The sequence below is a fragment of the Netta rufina genome (assembly GCF_964035555.1).
Source record: "Netta rufina genome assembly, chromosome: 1".
Classification (NCBI taxonomy): Eukaryota; Metazoa; Chordata; class Aves; order Anseriformes; family Anatidae; genus Netta; species Netta rufina.
The window spans coordinates 184,972,439-184,992,022 of NC_140123.1; the positions used below are offsets into that span (position 1 = coordinate 184,972,439).

At 35.0% G+C, this 19,584-nt stretch overlaps 1 protein-coding gene across 1 annotated transcript in view; it reads right to left on the reverse strand.

Annotated features, from left to right (window-relative positions):
* Positions 1-19,584, reverse strand: part of GRM8 (glutamate metabotropic receptor 8) — a gene marked incomplete at both ends in the record, with an annotated part of 337,473 nt that overhangs the window by 123,387 nt on the left and 194,502 nt on the right. Inside the window, one exon of the mRNA XM_084289618.1 lies at positions 3,976-4,176. Coding sequence (XP_084145744.1) covers positions 3,976-4,176 — 201 coding nt within the window. The remainder of the gene's footprint in view (positions 1-3,975; positions 4,177-19,584) is intronic.

Sequence of the window (19,584 nt, forward strand, 5' to 3'; positions counted from 1 at the left end):
AGGGCTTTTGACAGGATGAAGTCCAGAGGTCCCTTCCAACATCAGCTATTCTGTGATTCTGTGTCATTCTGTGAAACGCTTTACGTACAATATGAGCATTGACCTTTGTCTTTGGAATTCAAACACAAATTCTGATCTTTACTTCTGAAGTAGAACAACTGAGGAGAGAGACATAGATCAATCTTATGATTCTGTATTTTATTTATGCCCAAGAAATATCATGATAATCACTTTGTCATTCTTTCTTCTTCCCTTCTTCCCGCTTTGCACCCGCCCCCCACCCATTTAGAGGAAACTACAGAGAAAAATCTTTTCATTGAAAATGAAAGAAAATAAAAAAAAATACAAATACACACTTTGAAACACCTCCACTATGAATGAACATTCAAGTCCTATTTCTGTTAAATGATGACCATTTCTCATAAAATACTGAGCATGTGCTAGGGTAAAAACTCTTAGAAAGCATCTTATTATTTTGCAGGCAGTCTAAAGAAGTCAAACAATGAGAACATTGGAGAAGGGAGATCTACTGAGTCATTACACAATTACACCATATTGTACATCATCATTTATAAACTTAATTGACAAGAAAAAAATGATTTCAATAATTTTAAACAGTAAACATCAATTCCACATAAAAATTTATTTTTTTCTGTATAAAAAAAAATATAAAAATGTGAGGAAAATATTTCAAATGTGGAATCTCTATAAAAAAAAAAATCCGTAAAGTGACAACATATTTACTTTTTGCCAGAGAAAAACAAAGGCAAGTATGAGCATGAAAATTCTGAGATCTCTCAGTATTCTTTAATCAAATAGCTGGAAAGGGCTGGTTATGGTCTACCAGCTGGGAACATCAAGAACCTAGGGAACTAAATGGGCTGTGTCTTGGCTTGGAAATGCTCTGGCTTGGAAGTAAGAGTCTTTATATATTCCTTTTTTTCCTTAAAAAAAAAAAAAAAAAAAACTTTTAATTTCAACATACATAGCTATAGGCTGCTGAATTACTTTAGAGATTTCTTAGAGGTTTCTTTCCATAAGTGAAATTAATGATTAAACTGTCCATTATAACTGAAAAGCAATTGTTTTTAAACACCATGCTTTGATAGCTATTCTAAGAAAAACAAAGGCAATAGTAAAATAGAAGATTGCACTCAGTAGTAATTCAAATCTCATGTACAAATAAATGTATTCATTCTTATTATAAATGTAGAACTTCTGTCCCCTTCAAAATCATGCTGAACTGTGAGATTTTCTGTGTTTAACATACAACTGGCAGAAGAATATCCAAGCAGAAGCAAATGTCGTATCAATTACATCAGTGCACTGTGTGCTGGTAGTTATGACCACCCTTCAGTCATGAAGGTGTCATGGAATATTACACAGATGAATCCTTCAGGGGAACAAACCTTCTTTATATTTTGTAAATAAAAATAAACACAGGAAACAAAAATCATCATATTTCAAAGTGATTACTTGTAATCAAAAGCAAAAGCTTTTACTCCAATAAAGAGAAACATGCATGTTTTCTTCCCCTTATGGAGACTGAAAACTCTCCAATAAGACAGTACGATGTCCTTCACAGCACAAGTCAACTTTGTGAGTTGTAACCCACTGAACTCAATGTAGCAACAAAACTCAAATGTTGCAGTTGCATCCATGCATTACTACCTTTGTTAAGGGGGATTATTATCATCTTGAGGCACAGTGACTTATTTCTAAAACACAGAAAACGTTTAAGCATAAGAAAAAAACTTTTTTACTGTGAAGATGCTCAAACATTGAAACTGATTGCTTAGAGAAAATTCTGCAGTATTTTCCATCCTTGGATATACTGAGAACAGGACTGGATGTTGTCCTGAGCAGTCTGATCTAGCCGAACCTGATCTGAGCAGGGGACTGGAGCAGGCAGTCTCCAGGGGTCCCTGCCAACCTCAGCAATACTGTGATCTTGTTATTGTTAGGATAGAAAAATGTTACCTTGAATGGCTGTAAAAGCCCAGGTTTTCCTTTCATGTATCAGTTCACTTTTAAATAATACATTATTAGTGACTTGAACCAAGGACTCGCGTCAAAATTGACACACAGCACTACTGTCAACTCCCACCACACGAGGTCTAGCAACCTGTATATATGTTCACCTCTGTAAACCAAGTCAGACACAGCTACATTGTTTTCCTGAGGAACGGAGACTTGAGATTAATAGGAAAAGGCACGGGATTAAAGACTGTCTTCTGACGATGTCTCCCATTGCATGACCTCAGTGTGTCACCCCAGGGAAATACTGTGACATATGACACACACAGAAAGTTAGCACACCTGTACATAATGTTGACTAACCTCATACAGAGAAGATTTTTTGTATCTCGTGAGACAGAAAGTTAACCTCACAGAAATGTTCCCTTTATTTCCCTCTTTTCCTCTCTTTCAGTAAATCACTTGTTCAAAAACAGGTATTTTTTTAATAATGTCCAGAATGGTTTATTCCACTCTTTTCATCTCCCCATGTTGTTGCAATAGTTAGAGTCAGCCAGAGAAAACATGACAGGTTTGTATTTCATGACATGACATGAAATACAGCAATCTTTAGGGAGAAAAATGTTTCAAGTAAAAAGTGTATAGCTTATCTTTTTATGTTAAACTTTTATGCTAACCAAATGAAAATAAATCACTTTCTTTATGCTTTAACAACACAGACTAAAAAGAATATAAGCTGGAAATGTAGATAATTATCACTGCAAACCTTACAATATGCTGCCTACCTTTGTCATCATAGCAACATTCCCATTTGCCAGCTACACACTTTGCTCCAGGTTTTCTTTAATATCCCTAAAGAATCATTTTAAACTCCTTCTGTCTTTATATTCCTGGAGACAGGGATTCCCTATTCACAAAAATTGCATAGAAATAAAAAAGGTTTGGAAGAGGAAAAAAATGTGAACTGCAGCCAATATTCACATAAACCAAATGGTCTGGTACATTACCTAAAGCAAAAAATGCTTCCACTTGGAAGCTAAATTCAAAATGACCTTGTGCTTTTTTCAAAAAGGCTGGCAGCTGAGGTCACTGGAGTGAATTGTGATAGACAGTGCTTCTCTCTATAGTTAGAAGGCATTTCTAGTACGTGAATTACCACCAAGTAGGGAAAAAAAGGAAAACATAGCAAAGCACATTGTTCCACTTCCTTGTAAAATAATGGCAAATATAGCCTAAAACAATTATGGGTTTCATGAAATAATATTTAATGAAGTTTTCAGCAACTTTATTTTACCACCAAATACTTTCTACCCTTTTCAGTTCTAAAATAAATTAAGCCTGTACTTTAACAGTCTCTACTGTTGACAGCACAAGCAACAGTAACTGCATTTCCCCAGCAGGCAGATTCCAGCTGCACAGATTATGTAGCATTGTTTAAAAATATATATTGCAGTTGTGCTAGAGCTGACTAAATCACTGAGCAAAAAAAAACAATGACATGGAAAAGAAGCTGGAACCGATAGTAAGTCTTTTAACTGAGATTTAAATATGCAAGCTGAAAGAAATTCCACTCTCTTCACTTCTGTAAGGAAATTGTTAACAGTAATTTCAGAAGAAGCCAATTTTCAAAAGGGTATTTTTTCAATTCATTGTCTTGCAAACACAAGAGCAACCTCTGTCTAAGGATTTTATTCTGTCAATAGGACTGCATGAGTCCTCAACTTGTTTCAATAATAGCAGCTTTTCACTGAAATATTTTGATCAACAGATTCTTATTTTTAACATCTGTCTCTTGTGGGAGCAACTTAATGTTAAGAGGAAAAATACACTTGGGATTTCAAAGCAGGTGGAAAAACTCACAGTTCTGACTAAATGAGAACTGCTTCTAATCCTGTGTTTTCCACTGTGCCTTGAAGTATCCTATATGTAGAAGAAAACACATCTTGTCACTTCTGAAACATTTAAAGAAGACAAAAAAAAAGAGCACATGTAACTTACCATTAAAGTTTACTGCCCGGATATACGTAAGTAGTTCTTTACCATCAATTGTGCTCATCCTTGGGCATAGACCAATATATCCTGGACAGAGATCTTTGTGCATGTTGTGTAGTGCATAGGCCATGGAATATACTGCATCAATTACAAACTGAACTTTTCCTTCTTGCTCATAGGCTGAATCTCTTGCAATTCTTTCTAAGCCTAAGAAAGAAAGAGAAAAAGTCTGTTTACTTCAATGTGTATGCATGTGTTTGTGCACATGTGAGCAAAAATTCACAGAAGAACATAAATGATTACAGTTAGATAGATAGGTAAAGTTAGGACTCAGCTATCCATCACCTAAATAAACAAGACAAGGGAAAATATAGCCGTCTGGTTTTGCCTCTAATCCTTTTACGTTGTGCCAGGTATATAAACATTATGTTGAGTTCCAGGCTGGGAAACAGGACAGAACATTTCATTACATGAATAAGAAATATATATATATATATATATGCACTTCCACAAGCCAGTAGAAATACAGTTTGCAACTTATTGACTTTCATTCAACAACTGTTTATTGTTATTTATAGGACACTTCTACAGCAGCTTGACATTCTGTTTCAGATAAATTTAAGGCTACCTTGATTTTTATCTACGTCTATTGCTTGATAAACATTATTTAAACATGTCAGGACAAAAAAGCTGAATGTTTGCCAAGTGATGTGGCCATCTGTCTCCATATTGAAAAGTGCTTATTCTTAGACTTTTTCACTGTATTTGTTAGTGAATTATGCTTCACATTGAGAGCCATGTACTGTTTGCTCTTTTCTACAGGGACATTTTTCCTACAGAGGGAATACAGAGAAAATCAATATATTATGAGATTTTGATTCTACAGGGATTTCCCACATTAATCATCTACCTCCAAATCCAGAGATATCTTTTATGTTCATGGGTGATATTACTAAGTGGAAAAGTTAAAATTAAAGTTCAGAAAAATTATGTTTTAGGCACAACAACCAATCATGTCCTCTGTGGGAATACAGGCATTGATTTCTAAGGCACAGAATTTTCTTTTACAAGGGGAAAGAGGGATTTACGGATCTTGACATGAAATCTGTCCTGCTAAAGTCTACACCCAAGTTCCCATTGACTCGGGGAGCAAAAGACTAAAACCAAGGTTATCTACTAGATAACAGATTCATTCAGTGTAAAAATAATCCATTCATATTATTTGAAACTAAAAATATAAAAATTAACCAAAATTTTATGCACCATTTCTTTAATATTCTTTACCTTATTTTTTGTTTTTATTTCAAAACAGTGTTTTATCAATTCGTGATATTAATGTTGATGTATCCAAATTTTGCAGATTTGCATTCCATATGACTGCAAATTTACTGTACGCAAGATCTTTCTTTAGAAAAAATACGCAAGTTCATATGACATGGGAAAAGAATCAGGGACTCTATTCAGAGCCTTCTGTTTGCTTGCTGTACTTCAGTGCCACTGTATCACATTACAATGGTAACATATGAACAAATCTGTAATCTGACAATCAGCAGTGTTCAATGTTTTAAAATATCCCTGGGCACTGGGAGCAATAAATAGAACTAAAAAATTATGACAGGCTTTTATTTCTCCTTAGGGAGAGAAATAAAAATGTATTTAGGGATTAAAGGATTAAAGGAAGAAAAAGAAGAAAATAAAACAAACAAAAAAAAAAAAAAAAAAACAAACATGCCTGCTTCTTGAAAAGGTACTGACTGTTACTGACCATGAGAGTAAAGCACATAACTTTGTGGCTTATTACAAATAACTCAACTAACACTTTTCGAAGTGTTCTATCTAATGATTGGCAAATGATTAGTAAATTGTGCAACACTACTGCAACCAAGCAAACAGAAAACTTTTCCTTGCACATGCTGAAAATTACATAGTTTCTTGAAATGCATTACCTAGACATGAAAGAGGATATTAAGGATGTAAGAGATGTGGCTTAATTAGATTGCAACTTTATTAACTTATTTCATTTGTGAACTAGCTTCCAACTGTAATTGATGGGTACTGCTTAGGAGCCCTCCCTTAATTGTTCCTGTCTGGTTAAGACAGGAATCAAGACGGTATGCCTGCCAGTCAAGGAGTGAAGGGCAAGTTTTACAGAACTGCTGCAGGCACACAGCAGTCAATAACCTGCATTTTTTCCTGAGAGCTTCCACATCCTCTAGATGTGATGGTCAGGACAGGAAATGTTTGAAGGAGACATAACTCTTTCTATTTCCAAGCCAAATGTAATTCTCCTCACACATCAGACAGACGGATGTGTATGTTGAAGGGTGAAAGGTTGGTGAAAGATAGAATGAAATCCTTTTCTATAATAAATGCTAAGTCATAATGCCCTAAAAGCAGCAAACACTTGTGCAAATAAATTGTACTAAGTAGTACAGATTTACAAAAGAAAACAAAGGAAGAAAGGAAGGAAGGAAGGAAGGAAGGAAGGAAGGAAGGAAGGAAGGAAGGAAGGAAGGAAGGAAGGAAGGAAGGAAGGAAAGAAAGAAAGAAAGAAAGAAAGAAAGAAAGGAAGAAAGGAAGAAAGGAAGAAAGGAAGAAAGGAAGAAAGGAAGAAAGGAAGAAAGGAAGAAAGGAAGAAAGAAAGAAAGAAAGAAAGAAAGAAAGAAAGAAAGAAAGAAAGAAAGAAAGAAAGAAAGAAAGAAAGAAAGAAAGAAAGAAAGAAAGAAAGAAAGAAAAAAAATATATATATGGTCTCCTCTGTTACACTGTACTTTAAGCACACACTGGATTTCTATAAATTTCTTCCACAGTTTCTTTCACCTTTACTCTTCAGGAATATATAAATATGTGATCAGAAACTAATTTATCATATAAATTCCAGATTTAAAAAGATTATAAATTAATTTATTACCACTGCGTGTCTTTCCTTAATTATGAAGGGGTGAACAACATCACAAAATTTTTAAAACTAATTTTTAAAACTTTTAGAACTATAAAACCCAGAAGACAATAGAAGTCTCTGCTTTCCATAAGAGAAAAAAATAAATAAATAAAAACTGAATTACACGTTCTTTCTTCTTGAAGTTTCTCTCCATTTTCTCTTTCCAGAATTCTCAAATGTTGAAAACATTAATTTATAAAGATGACAAGAACTCATCAACTTAAATCTGATTAAATCTGATTATATTACACTGTCCTAAATAAACATTAATGCATAATTGTAAAATGCTTCATATTGTCTGAATCATAAATATATTCATCTACTACAAAGATAATATTACATGTTTGGAAGACATGATTATCATTTGTCTTCAGATTGTATATGAAGTAATAATAGCTTCATTTATATCTTGACACTGAGCTCAGCAAGGCATACTTCTACACACATGGCTGACTTGAAATAATAAAACAATATGTATCTCATAACAGAAATGTTTTAATGCTTTCTTAATGATCACTTCAATTTCTCATCCTACAGTTTTTATTCCATAAAATATTGCTTAGGCTATGTCATTACCGAAAAGACTGTGAAGATTTTTAAAACTCTTGAACCCAGGCTCTTCATACCTGCTTGGTCTGACAGTGTGCCAAGACCTGAGACAAGAACTGGGCTCATGCCATCCTTCCCTTCTCTGATTTCCATACAAAGGAAATCCAGATAAATATGTCATGGTATTTTCCAGCAGGTCTTCCAATCCAGATGTTGAATAGTGCAAGCTTGTGGGGAATCACAGCAAGATGTTAAGACTTTCTCTGACCAATGGGGAAAATACACGTGTACTAATGTTATCATCTTGGGCTACAGAAGAGCTAGGAAGAAATGTATCACAAGCCCAGGAAAAGTGTCAGCCGTTCCTGACTGCCTTTAGTTGGAATCTTTTCATGAACCCCAGAGACCAAAAATGTACAAGCCTGTATAAGGTTGCCATAACTACTCTTGCACTTCCTGAGCGAGAGTGACAAACTGGACTGTAGCAGGAAATATTGTTGGCACACTTTCTAACTGTTTCCCCTTTGTATCTCTGTATCTCTGCAGGGATAAGAGTGTTTTCTGTTCGGGATGGTGGAGCTCAGCTATAGCAGGAAAAGATAAGGAACATAAGTTGAGACATGGATGAGGTAGATAAGGGGCTGTGGCCAGGGATTATCATTTGTGAGGGAAGGAGAAGCAGGTGACATTGTCAATTCCCCAAGTAGGATGTTGGAATCAAGAGACTTTGGGTAACATACCCAAGAGAAATGAGGCCTTCACAACAATAAATTAAAATGTATCTTAATTAAAAACTTAACAATGCAATACAGTAAGTAAATTAAGATTAATGTAATATAGCTAAGGTAATGAATTCATACATGGGTGATGATACCACCTGTATGATATAAGTGAAGCAACCAAAACTTGTCATTGATCTCACCAACAGGTGACTGCTGTGGGATATATGTTACACAATTCACCTATATTTTAGAAACTGTCTTCTTAATGATAATCTCAGGGTGTATGTAGATTAAATTTCTGTGCACATGTCCATGGCAACAAGAGTACAGAGCAAACTGTTTATTATTTTCTGGTCTATATAGATAGATAAAAATCTAGATAAGGCAAATGGATATACTTGTTTCATAATTTGTGATACAGGGAAATTTAATAAATTACTTTATTTATCAACTACATAGCTTCGGGAAATACCCAGTTCATCTTACATTTTTGACCAATCCCATGCTGTCTTGCCAACATGTCTGTTTCCAATTTGCATTATTGAAGCAATTTGTGTAAAAATGCAACTGACATTATCTCTCATATTTATTTCTATATTTTCAAGAATCCATCCTATATATATAGTTAAAAAAATTATGTCACTTGAAGACCGAATATTAATATCAAAGACCTTGTATACAACAGCTAGTTAGAGCTCCAGGCTTGAACAATGGGGTGCAGGGTTTGAAAAAGGTTTTGTGTACTGGACAGTTTGGAGAAACAGGAGTGGGGGCCAGCTTAGAAGAACAGATGTCAGTGCTAAGCAGGTGCAGTGTGCATGGGACTAGGACACTAATCTCTGGAAATAAAAAAAAAAAAAAAAAGACAGGGTAATCATCAGGTTCCAAGCTTAGAAAGGTAGTGCAAAAAATAGGAACACATAACTAGAGCTCCACTTGGGAAATAGGATGTTTCAATGTGTTATCTTGATTTCCTAATCTTTAGTCAACAGATGGAAACATTCCTCTTTGAAATCTATCAGCAACACATTTTTCAATTTGAGCCACCTTGATTTCTATCATTTTAAGGTTCTTATTCAAAATCAACATTCAGTGTTTACAGAACTGTATGTAGAAACCATTACTTTTATTAATCAACTTTAAAATATTTATTTTCATTTCTCACTGTTTATTGGGATCTATACTAAACACAGATATAAATATAATCTACACTAAATCCATGAAAACATCCAGCCAGCTGTTTGAAAACTCACATGAAAGTTTTAGAAAATTCCTGTTAAAAAACTCTCATCTTCAGTTCTTGCAATGTGTCTTTCACTTAGTTAAAATGAAAATTACTTTATCATCATCATCTGGTAGTGTTATAGCATTTATTTCACTAACCTAATAATATTAATATAATACTTGTGATTTCTTGTGCCACTTTTGATACATCTAACAATGGATAAATATTCAACATCTGCTTGAAAACCTCATGTGAGAAACACTGCTGACTATAGATTCAATTTATACTATTTCAACCTAATTATTGCTATGTTTGTTATTTATTGATGTATGTACTCTTAGGGTTGGTAATTTCTGGTAAAATCTGTGATTATCTAGGAAAAAAAATAAAAACTTTTATAAACAAAACAAAACAAGGCTTGTATGTCTTCTCCTTCAGTTAGAGGACAGCAATATGAATACCTGCCTTAACAGTGATAGAAATCCTACTGCAGAAGGGATAGAGTCTCCTAACTATGGATTCGTCACCAACAAGGAAAAATCCCTTTCCAAGAGTTTGTATTCCTCCTGCCTTTCCACATTCCCATCTATTCTTCTTTCATCCTGTCCCCTCTCATACGTGCTGAGTGGCAAATCCACTTTTTTAGGGACTGTGTTGCCATTAAGGGGAGAAAGATCTGTGGGGGTAATAGTGTGAGGACAAGTAATGTTGGAGGATGGAGCGATAATAAAAATGATTTGTGAAAATGATAATAGGCAAAATGGTTACCTGTGAAAAATCTATTCTGCTAGTTACTATTTACCTGCATTTGTTATATATGCTCGAGTGTAATTACTGTATAAAGGCCATTGATGCATCTGTGTAACTCTTGGTTGTTATTTTTGTTTTGTTTTGTTTTCCCCTAACTTACGTGTTTACAAGTTTGGATCTTACATATCTATTAACATTTCATCAGTTTGCAGTTATAATTCACATTTTTCACTCACAGCTGAATTATTTATCTCATTTACTTGGCTCACAAAACAGTTTCAGTTAAGCTGTACTTGGAAGCAAGCAAAATCAAAGATAAATATTATTGTGTTGGGATTGATCTTTCTCTGCATGTCAATCACTATCACAGCTAAATCACTAGCACTTTTAAGTAGGCTCCCACCACTCTTTAGCTCAGGCATGAAAGTTCTCTATCTGTCAGAATTTGTTAGAACTTCCCATCTTTGCAGCTAGTTTTTCCTCAGAAAGTTGTCATCTATAAATATTAGCCATTTTAGCAGTCTCAGCAGGAAGCACTATGGTGCTCCCATTGCAGTCTTCCCTGATTATTCAGTTGCTTTCCTTACACATTGTAAAGAGTTTGCTTTCTTGGAACAAATAATGCAATAGAGATCGTTAGCTTCAGTTACTGAAATTTCAGGGGGTGATGTACTTTTACAATGAAGGAGTTGAGCTTTCTAGTAGCCACATGGTAACAGTGATGCTTGTTCTGTACATAAGTTAGTCCACAGAGAGCCCCATAAAACTTTTCTGTAATAGTATAATGTCAGTTTAGAAAGCAATTCAGAGAGGAAGCGAAGGATTATATCAGTTTTCTTTCTTAGCCATTCCAAAAAGAAAATTGAGGATGCATAGGCAATGATAGTTAAATGATGCAGTTTGACTGTCCATTCTTCAACAACTAACAGAAGAGGTTTTGTGAATTGGTACCTGATGCAATTTTGGAAGGGTTATACTTTATGCCAACTCACCAGAATATATACATAGCAAGACCAATTAGTAAAGGTCTGAAAAAAAACAAATTAAAACAAAACAGTTTTTCAACCCAAGAGGAATGTGGAGATTTTAAAATAGATCCTACGCAGAACTGGGCTGAAACTTCATACTTTCAGAAAACAATGCAAACCGAATAGCCAAAATAATACTTCAGGTGAGTGAACATGTTTTAATAATTTTCACTTTTACTTCGCTTTAAATGGAAAACTGGATTTTTTGTTTGTCTGGTTCTTTAAATGGAGGACTTCAAAAAAAAAAATAAAAAAAATTCCCTGCACACAAACATTTTTCATTGGAAATACCATAACATTTTTCCTGACCTTCACAGTAAATCAGATTTTTTTTTCAGCATTACACTTCTAAAAATGCACAATAGTATACATCAAAGTTGAATTAAACCATAATTCTGGTCACTTTTCTTTTTCTCTCTTTTTGTTCCCACAGCTATATGTGACATTTACTTTCTAAGTGTTTTCACTCAGAAAAAAAACAAATCAAGTTGCATTGCTCATTTTGGTGCTTTGAGTCACTAACAACACTTTAAATATTCTTATCAGAGTGAAAAAAAATACACAAAACCCTCTTCTAGTTATTGCTTTCTCATTGCTTAATTAAATGTCATTGAAATACTGTTTAAAAATTTGGTTAGCACAGGCATTCAGAACTCTCATACATGTAAAACTTCAGTCTACGACATCTATCAGTATTGTGTACAACAGTGTCTTGATGATCCAAGATTTGCTCTGCTGTTAGGCTAAGCAGTACTGACTACATTCAAATAATGATATGACACTGTTGGAAATGGTTTCCACCAATCTAAGAACCATGAAACATATGTAAAAGATGCATCAAAAATATGGTGGGATAAGTAATCTCTCCTTCAGGTCCAACAAGCAATATCAGTGGAACTGGTCACATAGGAATATATTATTTAGTGAGGACAAAACTCAAAGCTATGTATAACATTACAAAAAGTTTTATTACTACGTTATCAACTGACTGCTGCTTTGAAACTTGCAGGCAGAGCATTATCAGTGTTACTGCCAGAAGATACTTGTCCTTGAAAAATGGTGCTCTGGCAGATCTCCATTCACTGGTTCACTTTCTGGTGGCAATATATCTGACAACCTGAGAGCACATATCTGTTCCAGAAATACCTACAGCCAAAAAAAAAAAAGACACTGCAGGAATTTGAATAAAAGGGAAAGAGAGAGAATTGGGGCATTAAGAGAGGATCCACAGCAATTAATAAATCTGATATTATAGTATGTTTTGTTAGCTTTTCTCCAAGTTTTATGTCAGACAGAAAATTACTGTCAGATTTTGCAAAACTATTTATCATTCGTTCAATGCATATAAGGAAGAAATTTTTCATGATGAAGATGGTGAGACACTGGAACAGGTTTTCCAGAGATGCTGTGGATGTTCCATTATGGGAAGCATTACAAATCGGGTTGGATGGGTTTTTGAGCAACCTAATCTAGTGAAAGATATCCCCGTCAGTAAGCAGGGGTGTTGGACTTTATTATTTAAGTGTTCCTTCCAATCCAAACCATTCTTTGATTCTATGATTTTTCAGATTTCCTAAATATTTATACAATTATTAAATGTAACTCAAATCCCATCTTGCTTCATCTGTTTTTATTTTAGGATGGACACTAAAGTATCTCATGTCTCAGATTTCCTTGTGTCTTATACCCTTATAAGTTTATGTTTTATATTATAGCATTTACAAGTGTTAGTGATCCACTACTTCTTACATTCTTTTTTTTTGTATTTCCAGATTTAGTATGTATTAAAGTAATAGAGTTTATTTGATTTTATGTTGGACTATTTGATTCTATGTTGGCATTGGACTTTTTTAACCCTTTAGTTGTACATATTGTACATTACATATGAAAATACAAATTTAATGCATTGTCTTCAATTAAAATAATGCCAAACATAAGATTGCTGCTCTTTGTTTTACATATATCTATATATCAGTACATATTTACAAAAATAAAAAATAAAATAATAACAATCAGCTGCAAATGTGAAGCCATGAGCTAATTGTCATTCTCTAAATTCTACAGAAACAGGGATTTTTAGCCTCAGAAGTTGTCAGTTTGTAAATGAGGCATGTTATTTGTCTGATTTTTGTACAGGAAAAAAATGGTTTAAATTATATCATAAAATTATGTGTTTGTCATAATTAAAGCATGTCACAAATTTAATCTGACCTTTCTAAATTAAATAATATGAAGATAAAGGAGAAAACTTGCTTACTATTTGCTAACACAGAGATCTAAGAACTACTTCGTCAAAGATATATCTTAAAAGTTATTCAAATTTTAAGTTTCAAAGTCAGCTCAACTTTTGTGACTTTACTTTGAATTTCTCTACCCATAAATATAAATGTTTTCACTAATAATAGCAAATAAAATAAGATAATAAAATGGAAGCATTTGACAGTCCCCATACAACTTGATCTTCTCTAAAGTCTATAAAAATTTGCCACTGTTGTATATCCTGTTCATTTGATAACTGGGATCTAAAGATATGCTCAGGAATTTCAGTACTGCTCCTTGGTAGCCTAGAACACTCTTTCAGTAGGTACAATCTATCAAGCATGAATACAAATTTTTTGAGAAATCACCAATCCCAGAATAGGGTCAGAACACCAGTGAGTGTTAGCACAAGCAGACAAGCAAATATTTTGCTGAATTTCTCTAATTAAAAGGGGGCAAAAAAATCATGGAAAAATCATGGTGAGAATGTAGAAAGAACCTACATATTCTAACATAGATTACCCATGTGAATTTCTAACTATGGTAAGAAATTGCTATGAAATAGTCCAGGAACATAGGTGGAAATAACTGATATTATTCTAAAACCCCATAGATGTACGCACTTCTAATGCAGACTTCAGTGTATAACTACAAAGCCTAAGCAATAGCTATCAGCTTCAGAAAGGTTTCAGTACAAGCAACTGTTGTCTGTTAGCATTTAATCTCAGAGGACCTAAGGTGCGTAGCAACAGTATGTATAAAAATCCTTTCCTCTGCTTATTGACTGCGAGAGCTGTTAAGTTTAAACTTCAGACTATAAACTCTTGGGACTTTTGTCCTCAGGAGTATTATTTTTAGTTACAAACTTGATTGAGACCTTGCTTAGAAGAGGCCTTCCTTGTCATTGGAAAGTATTTGCTGGAAGTATAAACAGCCATAAAGGTATCTAAGCACATTGGTTTCTTAAGTATCTATGGTCACTATCTGATTTGACTCTTTTCAGAGACAAAAGGGTTAAGTTACAACAAGACTTCACCAAAAAAGTTGCAACATCTGAACTAGTTATATTAATGACTATGGACTGGATGTTTAGTTTCTCACTTCTGTGAGAAATTCTGCAAAAGTAGACTAATTCAGACTGCAAACAGTTCATAGTCAGCTATTTAACAAAGACAGCATCAGCTTGAGATGTTATTATGCCCTTTTCATTATCCATTGGTTGGCTTGTTATTAATCTGTGAGTAGGAATGTAGGCCTTCGCAGCTGAGCTGATGGAAAGAGCTTCATGTGGGGGCTTCTCCTCTGATTTACAGAAATTTAGGCTGAATGATCTGCCCCTACATCAAATAAGGTCCATATGTGATGGCTGCTCTGGTTTGGTTTGAACTCTGCAAGCTAAGGGGCATCTCATCAGGGCCATTTCTGCAATATCTGATGCATTATGTATGCAGAGAATTTAAACAAAGATTCGGAATGTATTGTGAATATCCACTTGCACTAAGTGGTTCAATGTAATGATTTCACATCGAGTAACAGATAATATTTGTTCATTAGCTTGTGGTGTTTCCTTACAGTTAGTTGCTTAGATAGGGATGCATCTCATGCAATCTTAGTGATCTGGTAATTCATTGTCTAGCCTAAAAAAAGCTTTTTTTACTTCCAAAAAGAGGTAGGAAACCCCTGACTATAATTCATCTCAACCCCTCTGAAAAAGGAAGCATCTAAGGAAATGGTCCTTAAAAAAAAGTGCCCACCTGAACTGATTTGTTCTTGTGTGATTATTTATTTAACTCTTAAAACAAATATTAGGCAACATAAATCCCATACCCCTAAAAAACACGTCTTTCACTAATCTTGAATTTAAACAGCAGTTCAATGAAAAATATCTCTTTTGTCAAGACACAAAACTCAGTAAACTCACTGTGGTGTCTGGCATTTCCATTGAGAATGGTTTCTCCTCCATTGTTTAGCTTCTTGTCCACATACACTTTCCTCCCTCCCAGGTGTTTCTCACTTAACTGAAGGTCTGAGATTCTCTCAGCTGCCAGCTCACACATCCCACTCCTGTTCATACTTGGTGGTCTGGGCTTGTATTATTTTCCTTTGCTTACTCTGTCAACAGCACAATGCTCTTTAACATTTTCTTCAAGGTCTGTGAGACAACTATGTAGTCCTCAGAGGAAGCCTAATGCTAGTATCTCCCACAGTGTCTTGTATGCTGTCTACTGTTCAGTCTGCTGCTATGAGGATAGAGACTTAGAACCATCAGAACAAAAATGCAGTTGTGCTTATGTTTTCTCACAATGTCTGCAAGGATTGAGTTTAGATATGAAAGAATACAGAGCATTTGGTTTAGCTCACAGGACTGCATGTTACTACCTAGGAGACTATCATGAGAAAGGATTTCAAGATAAATGCAATGAAAACCAATGTAAAATGAAAATAAACATAATAAAAGATATAATAATTTCACTTCGAGTTATTACTGGGTTTATACATGTATTCACAGCAGAAAACATCCAAGAGGAAATTTTTGTAGCTGGACAAAATAGAACTAGTCATGATGGAGTTCCCATGTGGAATTAGAGGGTGTTTCTTTCAGGAAGAAACAGCGGGAGGATTTTTTCAACTGCAACCAAAAAGGAAGGGAAAGAAAGAATGCTTTTCATGACAAAAGGACAGCTACCAATTTAAGCATGTGAAAAGATCCAATAGCAACTTTTTACAATATTAAAAGCTGAAGAAAATGTTGTATTAACTTTTCCATTTGCCCTACCCAATGTCTCTTCCTGCTGTGTCCCATTTTAATGATACCATCACATTGCAGGAAGTAGGGCATGAGGAGTAAAAGAAATAGTTGATTTCAGTGGTGTGACCAGTAGAAAAAAAAATAGTAGAATGTAAAAGAATATTAAATACTTTTTTCTTTCCATTTTTCACTTTTCTTTAAGAAAAAAAATATTGGTCAGAATGGGAAATGTGGATTCAAGATCTCTAAATTGCTATAGACTATGCTATTATAATGTATTACTGTTGAAGTAAACCTATGTTCTTTACTAGCGATGGTGAAATACCACTTTCTTTTCTAAATGAGGAAACTTGTAGACAACAGATGATGCATAAGATTTTCAACAGGTGAAAAACTGCAAATGAAAATCTGTAATTTCCTCATTGTTCCAATTAAAGGTATTTTTCAGGTCTTTATAAAAATAAAAGCACCATAAATTAGAACTAAGCAGCCAGTTAATAGACTGCTTGATTTCATGATCAGGACATGGACAATTTGCTTCTGTAAGGGATTTCAGTCTAAAACAGGAAGACACTTTACGCACAAATACTACATTCCCACAACCTAGAAGATTGCTAGTTCTTTAAGCGCAAACTAATTAGAACTGATTGGCTTCATTTCTAAATTAGGGACATTAGGGGGTTTCCTCCTTTAGCAGGTTTTTTGCACACACTCCATTGGCAGCATTCTTATAGCTGCATATATTCTGTCTTCAACAGGGCAAAACTGTGACAAAACTTGAAGAAAAGTTCCCTGGTAGAAGTGCTGTCCCTTTCAGATACAGTGAATCAATTTGTTCTACTTGCTTCCTGTGTTTGAATCAGAGCAATTATCAACAAACAGTGATGCAGAGGGAAGGAAAAGGCTTATCTGGAGATAGTATTTCAGAGGTGGTGTGTAGAAGATATGCTGTCAGAGCTTCTTCAGCAACTTTGAGCATTATCATGCCTGAGACATACTAAATGAGACAGTGCTGAACAAGATGCTCATGACTAAGCAAAAGACAACATCCAGAAAAATATAAAGACCTCCCCATACAGTTCAATTTAGGCTTCTAATATTAAAAGTAGCTAAAAACATTCTTGATTGCATAAACACCTTTACATCCTTAAACTTTAGGAAAGTGCCTGAAGTTCTATTTTTTCACACAGCTAAAAACAGGGCCATCTTGAGGGTCTGAGGGCCTTTCTCTTCTGCCCAGGGCCATCTAGAATTAATGGTACAAACAATTTGAATTTCTCACAGAGGATAAATCCAACAAATACATCTGAATACACCAAAGTCACACTGAGTTTAGCCATCAGACACTCATCTTTTCCTTAAAAGTCTTGGTGATTAAACATTTTCTCAGGAATCATAGAATCATAGAATATCTGAGTTTGAAGGAACCCACAAGGATCACTGAGTCCAACTCCTGATCACACAAAAAAATAAAAATAAAAAAATCAGACCTTGTGTCTGAGAATGTTGACCAAATGCTTCTTGAACTCTGGCAGGCTCAGTGCCATGACCACTGTCCTGGGCAGCCTGTCTCAGTGCCTGACCACCCTCTGGGTGCAGAACCTTTCCCTAACCCCCAGCCTGACCCTCCCCTGTCCCAGCTCCATGCTGTTCCCTCGGGTCCTGTCGCTGTCCCCAGAGAGCAGAGCTCAGCGCCTGCCCCTCCGCTCCCCTCGTGAGGGAGCTGCAGGCCGCCATGAGGCCTCCCCTCAGCCTGCTCTGCTCTGGGCTGAGCAAACCCAGGGACCTCAGCTAATTTTCATGTCTTGTCCTCTGGACCCTTTACCATCTTTGTTGCCCTATTAAATCCCTACTGTAGGTGCCAGTATGCTAGTAAAAATAACATAATAAATATGCACAGTACTGTTGAAGCATAAGCTTTCTCTTGATGAGATATAGTCAGATTGTCACATTTTACTACTTATATCAGCGAAAACCCTAGCATTAATTGTTATGAGCAAAGTGAGGCTTCAGACTTGCAATTCACTGCACATTGTGTTATAACTATATTCTGATCCCAAAGTTGTGGGTTTTTTTTCATCAGTTATTTCTACTGATAATATGCACCCCCAAAAAAAGTAAATCTTTAGTATTTTTTACTCATCACTGTAACCTTGAGAAAGTGTGAACCTGCTTGGTTGTTCTCAGGCACTCTGAAATAAAATAAAAAATATTCTGACTTTTGTGCTTAAAGAAAAAAAATGTGATAGCCATTATAATATCATAAACCTATTGTAGTAACTTAAAGCTGGTCAAAAGTCATTTTTCACCCAATCTTAAACAAAATTGAAATATTCTCATCTACTTTTTTTACAATGCATTTTACAATTGTAGGTATGCTTTTGGAGAAATCAAAACTCCTCCACAGAATGCTACTATCTTGTTCCAATTTACCAAGTGGAGTTTGATCTCATCTTACCAGGGCTATTTCATTTTCCCTTATTCTTATAACTTGTATCATAACCTTTTACTTACAGACTGAAGACAAAAGCCTCAAAATCATTAGTGTTTCACCAGTATATTAGATGCACAAATTTATTCTTGAGCCTCTCCATCTTAATAATCTTAATATATTTATATCTTAGTCCATATTTAAATATAGCCCCTATGTATACAAATAATCTGGGGAAAGCTCAACAGAGAGGCAGCAAGAGGTTTAGGAAGCTAGAGCACTTGGCCTGTGAGGAGATGAGCTTTTTCAGCCTTGAGAAGACACAGCTCAAGCTGCATGAGGAGCAGTTCTCAGTGCCTACAAGGAGATGGAGCCAAGATCTTCTCTAGAGTGGTGTGAGGACAAAAAACATTTGGAATAAATTGAAATGAGAGATTTAGACTGGTATAACCTTTTTCCCATGAGGATCATCTGGCAGAAAGGACTTCCTGCGGTCCTTTCCAATCTGAACTGTCATATGATCCAACCCAGATGTCACTGCACAAAAAGGTTCCAATGGAATTCAGTTGGTTAAGGACAATTTACAGCCCCTCCAATTTTGCTTCAAAATCTGGTGTAACATGAGAATACCAGAGGGGTAGTGATAAGAATTTTATTATTTAAGACATATTGCACTATTTTCTGTTACAGTAAACTGGTTCCTTACTTAACAGTAGACTCAGTCTGACATTCTCTATTTTCATTTAATTGAAGAGAGGGCACCTGGAGGGATAGACATTCAAACGTGACCTAGATCATTTAACTCAGAGAAGCTGTAGTCAGCCTCTTATTTTAACATTCTCCAGTCTTATGGGTATGTACACTTAGTTACCCTAAATTACTTAGTAATACATAATAGCCAATATGTAATTCACAGATTGAGTATCACTGTAAACAATGTAAACAATATTTTTAAATTTCT